This window comes from Argopecten irradians, chromosome 1 (genome assembly GCF_041381155.1).
Source record: "Argopecten irradians isolate NY chromosome 1, Ai_NY, whole genome shotgun sequence".
NCBI lineage: Eukaryota > Metazoa > Mollusca > Bivalvia > Pectinida > Pectinidae > Argopecten > Argopecten irradians.
Window position 1 is genome coordinate 29,762,144 of NC_091134.1, and position 18,753 is coordinate 29,780,896.

Sequence of the window (18,753 nt, forward strand, 5' to 3'; positions counted from 1 at the left end):
TTTTGTATTTGTTTTCTCGCGTGATCTATGTAGCTATGGTTACATGTATATAAATGGTTTCATTGAAAACGTTGACTATATACCACAGCTCCTTTGAACGCGAAACACATCATTACGGTAAGTGCTAACTTTATATTTTTTGTTATATCAATACGATAGTCTGGATTTTTATAATATTTATTTTAAAATTACTTCAAATTAGTTTTATGATTTTCATCGTATTAAACCCAGTCCATATTTTCCATGTCGTATTGAATAGCTACGATCTTTTTTTAATTGTATTAATTCAAATAAAATATTTACACTTTTTTTCAAGAGTGAGTCATTAAAATAAGGTTATTGCAAAACCATTATTTCGAGAATATTCTTTATGCATATTGAGGGAAAATGGAACAGACCAATTGTTAGTATTTTCAACCAAAATGGTACATAGATGGTTTAAAATGCGAACGAAAATGTGAAAACATTGGATCAATGGCAATAAGTAAACACTGTATATCTCAAGGTCAGAAAATCATTAACCAATGATTTTAGAACGAAGGAAAGGCGATTGCAAATTGAGAATGAACGTCTTAAGAAGAAAAAAAACGTTTGGTGTCATTACAAAATACTGCTTTGAAGTCTAAACATACATTAAGCATAAAACGTTTTTTACAGTGCAAATTATTGTGTTGTAGCTAATAATTATAAGACATCATACATATTTGTCTGTGCTTTGGAATGATTTAAAGCTTTATTCATCAAACCTTATGGTTTTCAATAGATTACCGAAAAGGAAAAGCGTAATTAAACATGAAAATACCGTGCACAAAGTTAACAATCGACACACCATATTAATATTGTAATTTATGGCTCAAAGATATAACAAATATTAACCTTTCCGTCGTCCTAGGTAAATACATCGTTAACATCATTCACGTTGCTATGTAGTGTTGCAGACAAAAGGCCCCTACCCAACTCTGAACCAATGTATTCTTAACTTACAATTTGAATTGTGCATTCTTTTATATCTGAATTATATATTTTAATGTTTCGGTAATATAACAACGAATGCATTTTTTATATTTCAGAATTGATACCTTGGTTCTGTCGCCATGGATTTACTCCTACTTATGACCAGACTGATGATGTGGAGTTTTATCAGTGAGTTCACTTACATTTCAGCTGACTAGATTATCACAATGGATACGCTTAGTCACGTATATAAAAAAAGGTTCTTTAAAAGAACACCGACACATAATTACATCATACAATTTAAAACAAACACAGGCGACTGTTTTTCTTACACTTTATTTTGCTTTTTTATTTTTTTTTTCAAAAGAATAAATCGATTATTAATTTCATCCCAAGCAATCCTCGCCAAATTTGCATGAAGTGCTGCTCGTATGTCAGTGGTGTAGAATGTTCTTTTTTCAAAAATTGTTTGGATTTGATGGTGGATTTTACGCTATAGTACATTGTATATATAACTGCCACTCCAATTCATGATTAAATAAGCGAAAAATGACCATCTATGGTATGTGCCCTGTTTGGTCCCCAAATCCGTCAACATGTTATTTGGTGATTAAATTGTTGAATTTCAACTATTAGGTCCCCGATACAATAAGTATGATAGTTGTGCGTCATTGCAAGTACCATGGTTACTACCTAACATATGCATAAATCATTTTTTCTAGAAGTCATTGAGCGCAAACTTGAACAAAATTTATATTTCTCATGACGACACATATTATGTGCTTGAATGTAAATGTTGAGTTTGTTCAAGGTACGTTCTATTGTTTCTTGCAGAAAAACCTGGCAATATTTTCTATTTTCTAAAGTACTACTAGTTGTTCCTTTAAAATGACACTACTTTTTTCCTTTTGTGATTTTATAAAGGTCGAAAGGGTCTGAACACATTGTATTCCTTTTCATTAAAACAACCTACACAAACATGCCAAAACAGGTTAGCATTTATTAAATATTCTACATTTTTTATTCATAAATAATTTGAGTAGATTGTATACTTTATATTTGAATCATATCTTTTAGATCTTTGTTTGAAATAACAATTTTTACGAAAAATTTATACTTTTGGGAAAAAACGAGAACGAAACATTTACCTAGCTATACATTTCCAGTTTATGATTCCAGAGTCCGATGTAAGAGAAAATTAGTGTACAGTATTAATTTGATAATTTTTAATAATAGATGTTAAATATCATGATAACACCTTTGAAAATACTAATGCCATTGTAACAAAACGGAGGCCTCTGATTGGCTCAAAATTAAATTATGTCAGACTTAAGTGAAAATTGGTATGTAGAGGTAACGCGGTGTGCTGAATGACATGGCATTACTTTTAAAAAGATTGGTTGCCATGGAAACAAAATGACGGCCTCTCATTGGTTGAAATTTAGATATTTTTTAATATAAGTGAAAATTGGTACATGTGAGTTATGAGGTGTGCCGAATGAGATAGTAACAGTTTTGCATATTGTGTTGTCATTGTAATGAAATAAAGCCCCCACCCCCCTGATTTGTCAAAATTACGTTGTAGCCTTCGTGGTGCTGGTATTCTTTTTAGATTAAACATATTTTATTTGAAAATTGAAAATCAAATGTGACTCTGTATACCTATTTTTTGGATTAAACATGTATAAATATATGGCATGTTGTTATATTACATATGATTGAATTAAACTATAAATGAGATAAAACAAACTGTCTTCTTCCTAGCGTCCCCCTTGACATCACCTCGCTTTTGGCCTTTGGTTGGCACTTGCTTCTGTGAGGTAGGCTCTGGGTTCTGTCCCCTGGTCGAAACATCATAGTGTTTCTGCTCCTGCTTAGCGCTCAGCATTTAGGGAGTGGGATGACTGGTTCGCCTGTAGTCAGTTTAATGCGACCGGGTGGGATGTATTGCTTGCTGTCTTCGGCGGAATGCATCAGTGATATACTACATAAGAAACAACGCGAATATACCGCAATCTTCCAAAATACGCACCACGGACTTCATACACGCAACCCACCCATACATGGAAGGCCGTCCTTAAATGACCCTGGCTGTTCATAGTTCTGAACGGAAAGGATTTAGAGTTAGTAACCATATGCAGTTGATGAAGTTAGGTGCATACAACATTCTTAAACTGAAATTGCGTTCACAAACCTATTATGTCGTGTCATTCCCAGCAGAGAGAATGGTAGAATTGTACCTGTTGGGTAGTAGAATTGCACGAAATCATAAAAGGCATCTAAAGTTGGGATATTATCTTATCTCTTCATTCTACCCATTTTTCTTCCTAACGTCTGCCTTGAGACTGCTTCAGTTTTGGCCTCTAGTGTTTGCTCCTTTGATGAAGGCTCTGGGTTATGTCCCCTGGCAGAGACGCCATCGTATATCATAGTAGATTTTGTTCCTGCTTACCGCCGCTCAGGGCGACTGCTTTACGTTTTACAGTATAAATATCCGGGGTGTATATGGTAGCAGGCTTCAGTGAGATAGCGTGTATATGAACAGGAGTTTCTAACGTCAATCAGACACGGACTCCGAGACCAACTTCGACTGTTTTCAGGGATCATCTCAAAATGTTTAATTTAAAAGTTTTGCTAATATTAGTTTTACTTTTCTTCATTATTTTAATTTCTTTTTATAAAACGCATCAGCCAAAGTCACTATATTATTATCAAGATTAGTATCTCCTTGATTAAGATTTTTTATCTTTAATAAAGTTTTAATTTTGCTTCAGTTATCAACCATATTTTATAACAATAACACTGTCTCACTATCAATAATCTCTACAAAATTAAATAAAAGTATTCCTTATGGTTATAGTATTGTGGCTAAAAATAAAGGGTGGCCATTTGTCCAACAAATAATCTATTCATATTTCTCATAATCTTTGTCATCCCTGCATCAAGTCATTGACAACTTGTAAGATTTAACAGCCTATTCAATCGGATTTCATTTTCTTTTCATGACGTGTTCTGATTGCAGAGTGTGACGTTTGCATTAATTCCCACCAACAGAATCAATGTTATCGCTGTACTATCATTATGCACTCATATGTTTATTACATTTGTATAAAAATGGTTAATGGAGTCAACGCCATTAACATAAATATTTTGATTGAGGATGAGTTTTCAAAGTTTCATCCTTTTTTTTAAAAGCGCTTTTTGATATCCCTGTTTCTTTCGGTTTTACTTATTTCATAATACACATATCTCTAAATTGCTTAATATTTGAAAACAAACCAATGGTTTATGCCACGTTTTGGGGTTGTACAATTTTAAAACCATGTTCGAACGATAAAAAATACGAACTTTATTTTACATTGATTGCCAAAAAAGTTATACAACGTATACAAATTACTCTTGATGGCCCGGATGAAAAAGCGCGAGGGATCTTAGAATGGAAGGCACCCAGAGTGCCCGGAGAAAACCCATGTGACCGGGTAGGCGACCCCTCAGCTTCTCGCACGATATACGCACGATGTCTGAATCGAATTGAAGTGCGAATTGAAAATTAAGGAATAGACTTTTTTCACGAAGCTCTAAGTTGCCATAAGAGCTCAAGTTCCGATGAACTCTCGGATTGGCCAATCATAAAGGTAAATGAAATATCGTCTAGAGCTAACATATTTTTTATAGCATATGTATGATGTGACGAAATGTCTTGTTCATATGATAGCATATCCAGCTAAAAAATACGCATTTCAATCGAGATAAGTGTACACGAGTATGTACTCCGGCGGATGACGCTGCAAAACTATAAATTTTAAATGTAGATACTATCAATGCGCTGCAATTAGCGAATAAGTCCGCTAAACCTATTTGGCAGAAAAAAAATTTAAAAGCCTAATAATATTGACAGGTTAAGCGGACTATTAGCGAATATGTAACTATAGTGTAAGAGAAATGTACAAAGATATGTTAATAATTCATTGTTATGCATTGTGAGATGACCCCTCAAACCGTCGCAGTCGTACTCCGAGTCTGTGTCTATGTCGATGTTAGAATAAAGACATACACAACACGCAATACAAAGACATTCATACATGTAACATACAGGAGAGGCTGTCCTTTAAATACGTAATGGTTGGTTGGAATCTAAGTCTCAGTTTATTACAACAAATTTCTGTTTCCATTTCTAGGTCTGACTGTCATTGCACAAATGGTCTGGTCCCAGTCTGACAAGACTACGACGGAAGGTATGTTTGGACTAACAATTAATCATGAGTATCAGATATATCATTTCATTGTAATAAATTAGTATCAGAGATATCATTCCATTGCAATAAATCAGCATCAGAGATATCATTCCATTGCAATAAATCAGCATCAGAGAAATAGTTCCATTGCAATAAATCAGCATCAGAGATATCACTCCATTGCAATTAATCAGCATCAGAGATATCATTCCATTGCAATAAATCAGTATCAGATATATCATTCCATTGCAATAAATCAGTATCGGAGATATCATTCCATTGCAATAAATCAGTATCGGAGATATCATTCCATTGCAATAAATCAGTATCGGAGATATCATTCCATTGCAATAAATCAGCATCAGATATATCATTCCATTGCAATAAATCAGCATCAGAGAAATAGTTCCATTGCAATAAATGTATTGCGAAGATACAGTTGTCAAGTACTTCCAATAGCAGGCAAACCAATATAATCTTTCCATAATTTGATCGATAGTTATTGTAATGCATTCTGGATACTTTGAAATGTAATTAACAATAATAAAATAATGATTGTGTTAAGGTAGTAAAAACGTTATAAATTCAGTTCTGAGATAAGAGGAACGTGTAGAGTTGTTTTTTTCAGTTACTTTATAATGTACTTTTTTGAAAAATACTTTGAAAACATTGATGGAATTGAATGGTCAAACATCGACATCGTGGCTTTATGTTTTATTCTATTCTTCAGATTCGTCCTCGAATTTCACATTGTATATCGGCCTAGGCGGAGGCGGAGGAATTTCGGATTTAATCATTCTGGGTTGTATTTGGTGGTGCTGCTGCAAGGATTAATAAATGATACACATCGAATATGCTAACAAAATCTCAAATGTATTCAATAATATAAAATGATGTTTCAAAGCGATTATGTTGACTATTGAAAATACTCATGCGTAGTTTACTAATTTATTTTTCTCCGATTGCATGAACTGTTGTCAATAAAATATTGTTTAAGTCGTTTGACTTCATTTCTTATGTTATTTTATATTGATTGTGTTTTTTGTAAAGGTCAGTAAAATGTGACCGGATGTGGTACTTTGATCATTTTATATGGCATATTGATTACTTGAGGTGAAAAGCGTAGACAATCCTTCATAAATTTAAGATTATGATTAATAATCTTGGTTTATAAACTCAAAGTTTCTCAGAGTCTCTATTAGAGTTATCTCCCTTTATTCCTCAATTTCTTTGTTTACTTAGCCTCGTTTTCATTCTTAGGCTGACTTTTGTTGATGAAGCTGGCTAAGTTCATCTAGGTTTTCAACGTATTTTTCCTCATTTAATATTTCTTGGCTCAACACCATATTACGCAGAATGTACCAATATAGTTCCTTGTTAGTTCTTCCATGATGTTTGGTGACTTTTAAACATCGTACGTCGCTCGGAAGTGTTTTTTCTTGGAACTGTCTGTGTTTACCATTCGATCGTAATGGCGGACCGCCATACTAGGAAAAGGCGTCGCTTAAACCCGACAGAGAGTGGACCTACCGCAACATCGTACATGACTAATGCTGAACTTAAGACTGCTTTGAAAGAAGTGGGTATAATCATTTCGGGAAATTTGAGCCACAAGGATCTACAGAAAATTTATGATGATAACATCAATGCCAGACGTAACAGAACTACGACGACTGACAATGCCAACGATACCACTACAAGTGCTAGGCATGATAACGAATCAAGAACTGAAAGTGAAAGCGAAAGCGGAAATCGCGAAAATGTCGGCAGTACTGAGCAGCTTTCTACGACTAGGAGAAATGTAATCGCACTGGAACCAGATTTCAGTTTCGGGGGATTAGTTAATAGCAACGACTCTCCATTTCTGGAACAGGGACAGAGGTGCGCGCCAGCGAACCGTGACAACCCCATTGCGCAAGCGCCGACGTCTACTACCGTTTCCGGCAACATGGAAGCCATGCTTGTAAACACTATCAAGTTATGTCAGCAATCTATGGAGACCATGAAACAATTGGCAACGTCTGCGACTCTTCAACCCTCGGTTCATAAAGAATTTACGTTGCAGTCAGCGTACGAGGCACAGACTTCAACACAATCAAGTTCTATGGCTACAAACTTACAGACACCATGCACCGGTCCATTATCAGGTCAGTACATTAACAACTCAACTTCTGGTATTCAAGCGGCCTCGATTTCCATTACTGATATGGTTCACCCGGAAGTACGTACGCAAATACTAGCCGGTAAAGATGTTAATCTCAACGCCTTACTCATACCAAATTTTGAACCCTCTAAACGTTGTAAAGACACTGACGAACAATTACACAAAACCTTGACATTAGATGAATTTGTTGTGGCGTTCGGGCGTTATAAACGCATTATGACATCGGGCTTTCCAAATCGTTCCCAAGAACTTGATGATTACATGGCTCACATCATCGAAACAGCTAACGTTTGGCCAGATAAGTTTTACGAATACCATAAACTCTTCAGTGCAAAATGTGCCATAGTTTTACACCAACGTAATCAGAAAATCGACTGGTCGTACGGCGATCCCTCGTTACGACAGATTGTGTGTGCTGGCTCTAAAGTCAAATGTTGCGATTTTTGTAAATCTACTACACATGTGTCCTCTATGTGCTTGGCTAAACAACAAGGAAAAGGGAAGGGGGATCGTACCAACAGAAATGATGTTCTTGGTAGAGAGATCATTTTCCAAAACGGAAACCAAGTCTGCAATAATTTCAACAGCCCCAGAGGCTGTTCCAGACCAAATTGTTCATTCCTTCATGTATGCAAAGGTTGTAAATCAAGTGGTCATGGAAAAATCTCATGTCCAGCTAAGGTTCAAGGTGATCAACCTTCTAAGACAGACACCCGCGTGGATCAAAACAAACGTAGAACTCAATGACTATTTCCGAACGAACCTAGTTCTTCAGCATCGACTCCAATTTCAGTAGACACCTTAAGGTCCGAACTTAGAGCTCATCCAGATAAAACTTTTGTTAAAAATTTGTGTGATGGACTTCAGTTTGGTTTTGATACTAAAGTGTCAAACGTCGACTTACCAACGTATGAGTGCCGTAATCTTCTTTCCGCGAGAAACAACTCAGCAGACGTGACAGATCTGTTACAGGAGGAGGTTTCCAAAGGATATATGTATGGACCTTTTACCTCTCCTCCCTTTTCTTCCTATCGGGTTAGTCCTCTAGGATTAGCAACTCACAAATATTCCGGTAAGAAACGTCTTATTATAGACCTGTCGTCTCCACATAACTCTTCTCACTGTAGTGTGAATGACTTAATCGACAAGGACCTTTGTTCACTTACTTATGTTACTATAGACGATGCTATAAAGATCATAAGACAGGAAGGACAGTATGCATCACTCTGTAAGGCCGACATTACAGATGCTTTTAAACAAATTCCTATTCACCCCAGTCAGTGGCATCTCTTTTGTGTCAAATGGAATAATAGCTATTACCATTACGTGCGTCTTCCTTTCGGTTCCCGGTCTAGTCCGAAGATATTTGATCAACTTTCTCAAGCCATTGTTTGGATAGCAATCAACAATTATGGTATACAGAACATGCTTCATTTGTTAGATGATTTCTTGACCATCGATAACCCGTCCTGTGACAGTGACCGTACCATGGCTCTCATCACTATGGTTTTCAATAAACTAAAGATTCCACTTTCCCCAAAGAAGACGATGGGTCCTACCTGTGTCATTGAATACCTCGGGATTATTTTAGATTCTGTTAAAATGGAAGCGCGGTTACCATCAGACAAAGTCGACCGTATAACCGAGTTTATCAATACTATTCTGCACCAGAAATCGTGTACGAGGAAAGAATTAGAGCAACTTCTCGGGCATTTGAACTTCGCTATGAGAGTGATATTACCGGGTCGCTCTTTCGTGTCCTATCTTTATAGACTCATGGCGTCCGTCAAAGAAAGCTATCATTTTGTTCATTTGACTCGTGACTGTAAAGATGATCTATACATGTGGCTATTCTTTCTCCAAAATTGGAATGGTGTATCCCTGTTTTATGAGACAGTTATCACTACTGCGGCAGATTTTACTCTGTTCACTGACGCAGCATCCACTAAAGGTTTTGGTGGTTTTTTCAAAGGGAAATGGTTCTCTGAAGAATGGCCTTTAGATCTACCCTACATCACAGATGGAACTCTCTCTATGGCTTTCTTAGAGTTATATCCAATCGTCGTCGCAGCAGTTCTGTGGGGAGATCAGTGGACATGCAAACGCATTAAGTTTTATTGTGACAACCAAGCTACTGTTCAAATCATATCTAAAGGCAGATCTAAAGAACCCATTATTATGAAACTCATGCGAACGCTCATTATGTGTGCAGCCAATAACAATTTTGCTGTTTATAGTGAATATTTTCCTGGCATAAAAAATGAAATTGCTGACGCTCTATCTCGTTTTCAGATAGCCAGATTCAGGAGACTAGCACCATATGCGGATCTTCACCCAACCCGCTGCCCTCCCCTGGAACAGATTCTTTGGACCAGAAGTTAGACAATTTGTGGCAGTATGCTGTGTCCGATCGTACGCGGTATCAGTATGATGTAGGAGTTTCAGCCTATTTCCGTTTCCTCAGACTAAATGGCTCTTCATGGTCACCTGGTTCCATGCCCCCAGTGAACGAACAGTTATTACTGCGATTCTGTACATATAGTAGCGAATGTTTACTACTTAGTCACTCCACAATTAAACTGTACTTGTGTGGTATTCGCTTTTATTATGTGAGACACTGGGGTTTTCACCCCCTCGAAAAACCTAATGGGCAAACCTTTACAGGCTTACAAACAATATTAACTGCCATTAAAAAGAAACAAGCTGGTAGCAGTAAAAGAGTGCGTTTGCCTATTACAGCTAATATATTGTGTCGCATATGCTCTACTCTAGATAGCAATGTCTTTTCTTGTTTTATTGACAGTATGTTAAAATCTGCATGTTTAGTTGCATTTTTTGGTTTTTTGCGCTGTGGAGAGTTTACCTCGCAAGGACAATTTGATCAAAATGTTAACTTGTGTACTAGTGATGTTATTGTATTGAAAGACAAAATAGAGCTCACATTAAGGAAATCTAAAACAGATCCTTTCAGAAAAGGTGTCGTTATTCACATTTATGCCAATGATTCGAATATGTGTCCAGTGTTAGCTACACAGCAATATGTTAGTCTTAAGAGGAAGATTTTTGCAAACAACCCTTGTCTTTCTTTTTATGTAAATGGTCAAGGACAACCTCTGTCGAGGACCTTTTTCATACAACACATTAAAAGCTTGTTAACCAAAATAGGTTTAGATGCAAATTTGTATAATGGTCATTCTTTTAGATCTGGAGCTGCAACTTCCTCCCATGTGGCTCGTCTCGAAGATCATTTAATTCAAACATTGGGTCGTTGGACCTCAGATTGTTATACACGTTACATTCATACTTCAAAAGATGTTTTGAAAGATGCTCAAAATCAAATCTGTAACACCAGATTCCTACATTAATCACGTATGTACACTACATACACCTTTGTAATCGTCATAGATATTACCTATATATATATATATATTTGTACTAACAGACACAGGGAGAACTAAGGCTGGTTATTTCTTTACCTATATATAACATATTACTTTTACCAACTTGGGGATTACAGCTGTAATTATCATAACATCTGTATTTGGAATTTACTTCAACTTTGATTCAATAGTTTCATTAAATCCCCAAGTTTGTTTTTATAGGGGATAGATTTTTATTTGACATTTTTTCCAAATACACTTAGTCTACAGTTTCTTTTATAATATGTTGAAATGCGTTCGGTATTTTCACATTTTCAAGCTGTATGTCCCCATTGCCAAGTTTAATAAATTTTGACATTTCATTATTGATTTTGAGTTATTTATAAATTTAAGATTATGATTAATAATCTTGGTTTATAAACTCAAAGTTTCTCAGAGTCTCTATTAGAGTTATCTCCCTTTATTCCTCAATTTCTTTGTTTACTTAGCCTCGTTTTCATTCTTAGGCTGACTTTTGTTGATGAAGCTGGCTAAGTTCATCTAGGTTTTCAACGTACCGCCTCCATCCCCGCCACTCTCCTGTGTCTGTTAGTGCCTTGGGGACTAATTAAGTTTGATCGTTATTTCCATATACATTTTGTATTCATGTTCAACTAAGTATATGATGCTTCATATACCTATTAACATATTGTGAAATTTTTACTATTTCTTAAATGTTTAATTCATCTCAATGGTAGTTAGATTAGTTCTGTTTTGTTCTCAACTTATATCTTTTGTATATTAGCTATTATTATATACCTTCCAATATATGCATAAAACAAGTCTTTATTTTCCCATTTACACAATGGTTTCTTGCGCCATTTACCTTCCCATGTTCTTGCAACATGGTTACTGCGCCACCTTATTCCCATGTGTATAATGGTTTCAAGTCACTCTTCCCATATATTCTATATGTGGTCAACCCATATATGTATATGGTTTCATGATTCTTTCCTTCCCAGTAATTTATGTGATTACTGGTCACTTACATTGAGAATCTGTATCTATCAGCTGTAATTATCATAACGGAATTTACTTCAACTTTGTACGGAATTTACTTCAACTTTGATTCAATAGTTTCATTAAATCCCCAAGTTTGTTTTTATAGGGGATAGATTTTTATTTGACATTTTTTCCAAATACACTTAGTCTACAGTTTCTTTTATAATATGTTGAAATGCGTTCGGTATTTTCACATTTTCAAGCTGTATGTCCCCATTGGCTGTAATTATCATAACATCTGTATTTGGAATTTACTTCAACTTTGATTCAATAGTTTCATTAAATCCCCAAGTTTGTTTTTATAGGGGATAGATTTTTATTTGACATTTTTTCCAAATACACTTAGTCTACAGTTTCTTTTATAATATGTTGAAATGCGTTCGGTATTTTCACATTTTCAAGCTGTATGTCCCCATTGCCAAGTTTAATAAATTTTGACATTTCATTATTGATTTTGAGTTATTTATAAATGGAACGTTTAATAGACTAAAAACAAAATGACATCACCTTCCCCGTCGTGAATATCCTCGATTTTTTATTCCCCGCAACGGGATATAATGAAATCAGTTCTAGATGGACTTGTTCTCTGACCAATAACTTGAATGTCAGAGTACTGTATGTTTGTTTGATCAACTTTACTTCCTTTTAACAGACAAAGTTATGAAAAACGGCCTCCCTGGTATGTGGTGTGTTGCCTATGTAAAGTGCGAGGTTCATATTTTGAGAGACTGCGGTATATTCGTGTTGTGTCTTCTTGTATATTTAAACTTTTGCCCTTTTTATAGTGCTGTATCACTGGAACATGCCGTAGAAGGCATAAAGCAACATATCCCACCCGGTCGCATTATAATGACAATGGGCGAACCAGTCGTCCCACTCCCGTTATTATGAGCGCTAAGCAGGAGCAAAAACTACCATTTTTATAGACTTTGATGTGTTTCGGCCAGAATACAGGACTCAAAGCATACCTCACAGAAACGAGCGCTCAACAAAAGACCAACAGCGAGGCAGTATCACGGGAGACGTTAGTAATTACAATTGTGAGTCTTATCTGCAGGGCTACCGTGTAAACACCTGATATTCGCAACGATTTCGTTACGCGTTTTTATGCATTTAACTTCAGTGTTTATTTTTCATTCAGGGCGAATGATCTTCTGGCGACGGTACCTAATGCGAGTTTCTTCACTGTAAACGAATAGTACAAACTTTTGTATACCCCATATTCACTAACATTTAAAGTTCCCTTAGGAACTATCAATACAATCCCCGTTTTCATACAAAAGATGGCGATTTGTTTCAATACTCCGAATATTTTAGCATGTTGATACATGTAGCTAAAATGTAACACGATATTAATGTAATCAGTCATCTTGTTGATGTTCGAACAATACGCTGTTCTATTAAACAGACAGTTCAATTTAGCCTGAGAGCGCATTGAAAGTTGATATCTAATATAACAACAACTTGCAGGCCGAAATCGCAGCAGATGAAACGTATGCATCAAAAACACACCCCAAACGTTCTACATCATCTGTATTTCCGGATTAATATAGTCCCTGCATCGTTCTTCCGGAATCAAACAAATGCGCATGGCGGATTTGGGGACTACTGTGCCAAACCCATACTTTTTCCTTTGTATGATTTAATTTTTTCTAGTTTTTGAAATGTAAACAATAATTAGACATACCAACACGCATTTATTCCTTCATTTGTCGGCGAACGTACAACAGGTCAGGATAGCCTATTTTTAACAATATTTAGCGATCGATAATAATGCACCAATCATCACAGATAAATACTAACCGTTTTTAAATAAACCGCCTGACAGCCGCTGATATATGAGTGTAAGCTACACATTTTGTTATCTCTGTTTCAATATTGAAATCTTTTGCTTTTTTAAATATCGCAAGCACCCAAAGCCGGTTGATCCTGATCCCGCTATGCTACGCGTTAAGCAGAGAAACTACTATATAGTATTTGTCGATGTCACATTAAGATATTTGATATGATCTAAATCTGACTGTTGGTTCGAGTAGTTGGCTCGTTTTTTTTCTTCCTATGTTTTGTAAGTTATTCGAAATAATCCTGGCTCATTATCTTCTTCCGTTTGAGATTATGTTGTCACGTTTGACAACTCAAAGGTCAACTTGTGTGTTGTTTTCCATAAAACATCTGAATTGTCATTTGGTAAACCTGCCAGTGACAAGAGACTTTGAGAAAACGTATGTTTAGACCGAATGAAATAATTTTTGATGGGACGAAGAAAGATAACTCAAATTCCGACGGGAAAGAACATTCTTATAGTATTGTTTGCTATTTCTGTGCATAATTCGGCCCCATTTGATTTTGTGTTAAAATCATGAAATTGGGCAGCAGGAACAAGAGTAACATCCTACTTGCAATGTAGGTGTTTCTTGATATTATCTCATAATTAAAACTTAAATAGCGTAAACACTTGCTTTAAACATGGAAAATTCATAAGACACTTAGTTGACAGACAATACCATTCATTGCATGTGATCTAATTGATCCCCAGCACGCTGCTCAAGTAACCCTATGATGCAATCATCTTAAAAAGGATAAATTTCATTAAGTCCTGAACATCGATATAGTTAAAGATTTAAAGTAATTTAATTCAGGTAACCATGAAATTAATATCCCTTTAGTGGAGCAGAAGGCACAATTCTAACACCCTATTGTCATTGAAGATTTTGCATGAAATTATGAAATTAGTTCGTAAATCAAGCTGAAATAATTTGCAAACCTGCTTTAAACATGGGAAAACAGAGGATGCTTAGTGGTCAGATGATACCATTCATTAGATATGACCTACTTGAGGTACGTGACCCAGCCAATCTGGGCCTAGGATGTCATCATCTTGAGCAGGTCACATCAAGATCCACATGAAGTACTAATCATCTTAAGCTATCTTATATCTTTAATATTTTAAGCTATCAAATCGTTTTCAGCAAAATTATTTAATTTGATTTGCTAAAATAGACCGAAGGCTTAAAGCTTAATACATTTTTTGTCATTAATATGAATAAAGAGACAGAATACTGAAAACACTAAAATCTGAAAATGTCTCAACATGAAAGCATAAAATACGGCAAGATATATAAATGCATTATTGCCTGACAAGCAGCTATAACATAACCAAAGATAAACAGAACCAAAATAAACAAAGACCTGAAAGTTAATAAAAATAAAATAATAATTTCCGCTCATGTAAATTTCACATAATGATGCACAAGTCAAGTCATTGGTAAAAAAGACATATCTCCCATAACATCAATTAGTTATGAGATACTTTGAGGCATACATTAGTCATGCATGACACGTCAGTACCATCAAAGGAGTTTACTGTGACTGGTGTTGATGTTGGACCCTCAACCTACCAAACTTCATGTACATGATTGTCTCTGAAAAAGAACAGTTTGATGAGGTTTGTGATATGTTTACTATGTACGCACAAATTTTGTCGTCTGCTACACCTGTGTAAGCCGAAGGTCGCCATCGCTGCAAGTGTATAACGATATACTACGCTTGCAGACGAAATATTGCGAATGCTTTGAAACTATGGCTACTGGTTAATTTTACATGACAAGGTCGGCAACTTCGTCCTACAACCTATTATGTTCTTCAAAATTTACCATGTGGAATTACAACTTTTGCGAAATATACCACCACTGTTTACATCCTGTGGTGGGTAAAATAAAACTTATTTTTATCATTAATCTTTCTATTGCTTTTTTTAAATCCACCAATCTATGACGAGGCAACTTTGTTTACATTTCATTGCAATTTCCCGTTCATTTCATTGACGAGCATGACAATGTCCGTTCCGCCTAAGTATCAGTCTGTAGATTCCTATAAGACCGAAAAGGTCTTTTAGTTTAATGTTAAATCAAATAAACCTGTGTAAAATGTAAACTTAACAAGGTTATTGAGATTATGACGTGACTCTACATCTTATCGAACCGTGAAGTGGAAGTAGTTTGGTCTGGTACTGGAATTGTATTCATACAACATTGCCATTACGCTAATTTGAAAGCGACTCCTCGTTCATTGAATATATAGGGACATATGTAATTAATAATTAATATGTGAATCTTTGTTGGTTGGTTGCATAGATTAACGTCAATTGAAACATAGTGACATGGTTTTTTTGGCGACAGATATATGCACCGAACACTGCAGACATTTTAAAACCTTTCAAATGTTAACTGAAATGTACACTTTTTAGCATAAATTACCAAAATTTACAACCAACGCAAAACTCTGCAGTCAACAGTAATGTCTTCTCCGGTTCTACCAATTCAGTTTATCTGAAATGATGTTACATTTCGGGTCGATCCTAAATCCAAGATAGCCGTCACGCCCGCTATCTTAATACACATTTTAACTTCTCAAGATCTATCATTGCAATTTGGCTGAACCTTATCTGAAATGATCCTGTCATGGTCCCGACCAAGTGTTGTTATTTGTTGGATAGATCCAAAATCCATGATGGCCGCCATCTTAAAACACATTTTGAACTTCTCAAGATCTCTCAGTGCAATTTGGCGGAACCTTGCTGAAAAATGATTATGACATGGTCCCGACCTAGTGTTCCTACTTTTTGGATTGATCCTGGCCTATTTTCAATTTACTTCTCTTCATGTACTAACTTTATAGCTTGCACTTTTAGTTCTTGTGTAATGCAATTTGTACTTATTATGCTCATACTGAGATTCAAAACTGTAATGGGCTTTTATCATAGAAATTAGCTAATTCAGATTTGTGCGGCGATTTTGAGCGAATTTGTATCATGTAATTATTATGATCAATAGCAAAGTCAACATGGACATCTCAGTATGATATACTTGTTCCGCACAAATAATTATATTTGTGATGAGCAACTCATAAACTATTAATCCCTAATTTTTGCTAAATGGACTAATTGCAATGCCAAATATGCGTTTATATGAAAGATTAAAGAGCAATAAGTCAGAAAAGGCGATATATATATAAATAAATTTGACAACAACTTTGTCATGTACTCTATTATGTATAACTGTTTCGAATATTTATAGGTGCGTTGTGTTCATATATTTCACGTGAAATGCACGTGAAGAAGTATTACCTGTGTATAAGATACATGTAAGTACGGCATAGATCAGGTGTTCAAAAACCTGAGCCCCTCTGCATCAAAAAGTTGGGAGTTCAACTATCATACCAAACTTTAAAGAAAAAATTGCAACTTAACTTTGCAACGCAATAATTCGTCTTTCTATGGCTTGTAAATTATGCTAATGGCAAAACAAATTCTTCTTAGACCAATAAGTGATGTCAATGACAGTGACTATTTAAAATTCAACTACACAATGAAGTTTTTTGGCATTTCAGAATGCCTCAGTGATTGTGAGGGCAAACAATATTGGTAATAGGGGTGATGAATTTAATCAAACAAACCCGACAGTTCAGATGCGTAATTGCAAACATGATCAAATACTGTTTAAAAATAATCAATGTTGCAAACATTTGGAATATTCAAGAAGACAGCCGTTTCTTGGCGATGACATAATTATCTTTTTATGCAACGTCTAAATCTAACAGGCTGGGATTTATGTACTTGTTGGATAGTCCGAGTTCACAGTAACGGAACTTTTGTGGGTAATCCGATCTGGAAAATAATTTGTTTCTTGTGTTGTTACATTCTTTCTGTTAAGGGGGAACATAATATTATATAACTAAATAAAACTTTCTATGACTTGTAAGAGTCGTGAACCACGACGATAAATATGAAACCTACCCTCTTAATAATTGTAAATTTTGAAATGATACTTAAATTTTCAGTTCAGCTCCAAAAAGTTTAAACTTTCATCCTAGTACCTTGGCGAACCGTGAAAAACGTATTGGACAAAACGTGTTCCCGGTAAGCAGAACTCACCAGAATCGTATCTGAGAAGAACGGAGTGTCCTCTTGTCACCGTGCTAAAGCCGTGATTTATCCTTTCAAAGAAAACTTTGATATCCACGGTCCACTACGTCTTGAAAGATGCCAAAACGATCACAAACCTAGCTCAACTTGAAATACAAATCCATAATGTCCATTTTTTTGTGTTTTAAACATAGAAACCTAGCAATGACCAATAAGTGATTCAATGACAGTGACTATTTAAAATTCAAACACAATGAATTTTTCAGAATGCTATAAACAATTTGGTAATGAGGGATGAATATACTAATTAAAGGTATTTCCAGACGAACCAATCAGACGTGCCCTTTCCCTTTTCATATACAATAACGAACCAATCAGAACGTATGCATTGATTATATAAAGGCAAATTAATTTTTATTGTTGATAATTTAAAGTTGTACCAAACTCTACATTAATGTGTACTACAGATGCCTTAACACATGTTTGCAGTGCAATACTGTCATATTGACAGGAGAAATAATTATCAAAAATTGTTTCATCTTTCTTACTTACATATATATTTTCGAATTCCGGTTCGGAGATGTGTCCATCCATGTTTGCATCATACTTTTCTAAACTCTAAAATAGTGAATTGGTTATATATTATCGAAACATACAATCATAAGGCGAGTGATGAGAACGGTTTTCAATAGTATAGACTCATACTGATGAATAAAACAATTTACTACTCCACAACTGGAATGTCTTAATCTTACGTTTTATCAATATTTGTTTCATGATTTACATTTTACATTGTATTTTGTTTCCTCTAACAATATGTGTTTTATTTCAAATGAAAATCAACCCCTTACCGAAAAGAAGCGTTTGACCGCAGCTGCTGTACGCTTCCGTTCTCTTGTCTTAGCCAGCTTTTCCGCTCTCCGTTTCCTAAAAACGAAATTTACTTAGTGAAAATAAACCTTAATATAAAATTTAACCAAAATGCTATTGAGATATTGAGATATAATTACTACGAGTCCATATCATTGTTTATGTTATACAATCATAAGGCTGGTG

The 18,753-nt window shown here is 35.3% G+C and overlaps 3 protein-coding genes and 1 long non-coding RNA gene across 4 annotated transcripts in view; 2 read left to right on the forward strand and 2 right to left on the reverse strand.

Moving 5' to 3' along the window:
• LOC138321598 (uncharacterized protein YqhO-like) overlaps positions 1-18,753 on the reverse strand; it is a 79,907-nt gene that overhangs the window by 40,538 nt on the left and 20,616 nt on the right. The gene's annotated exons all lie outside the window — the stretch shown is intronic.
• Positions 1-18,753, reverse strand: part of LOC138308225 (uncharacterized) — a 33,901-nt gene that overhangs the window by 14,226 nt on the left and 922 nt on the right. The window contains exons 3-4 of the mRNA XM_069249207.1: positions 18,549-18,624; positions 18,250-18,315 (exon numbers count right to left, since the gene is read on the reverse strand). Coding sequence (XP_069105308.1) covers positions 18,250-18,315; positions 18,549-18,624 — 142 coding nt within the window. The remainder of the gene's footprint in view (positions 1-18,249; positions 18,316-18,548; positions 18,625-18,753) is intronic.
• On the forward strand, positions 1,070-6,046 carry LOC138310258 (uncharacterized). The gene is made up of 3 exons (XR_011206384.1): positions 1,070-1,143; positions 5,133-5,189; positions 5,920-6,046. It is a non-coding gene; the product is annotated as an uncharacterized lncRNA (long non-coding RNA).
• Positions 6,332-11,095, forward strand: LOC138323411 (uncharacterized). The gene is made up of 2 exons (XM_069268019.1): positions 6,332-7,336; positions 9,646-11,095. The coding sequence occupies exons 1-2, from the start codon at positions 6,661-6,663 to the stop codon at positions 10,716-10,718; spliced, it is 1,749 nt and encodes a 582-aa protein (XP_069124120.1). The 5' UTR covers positions 6,332-6,660; the 3' UTR covers positions 10,719-11,095.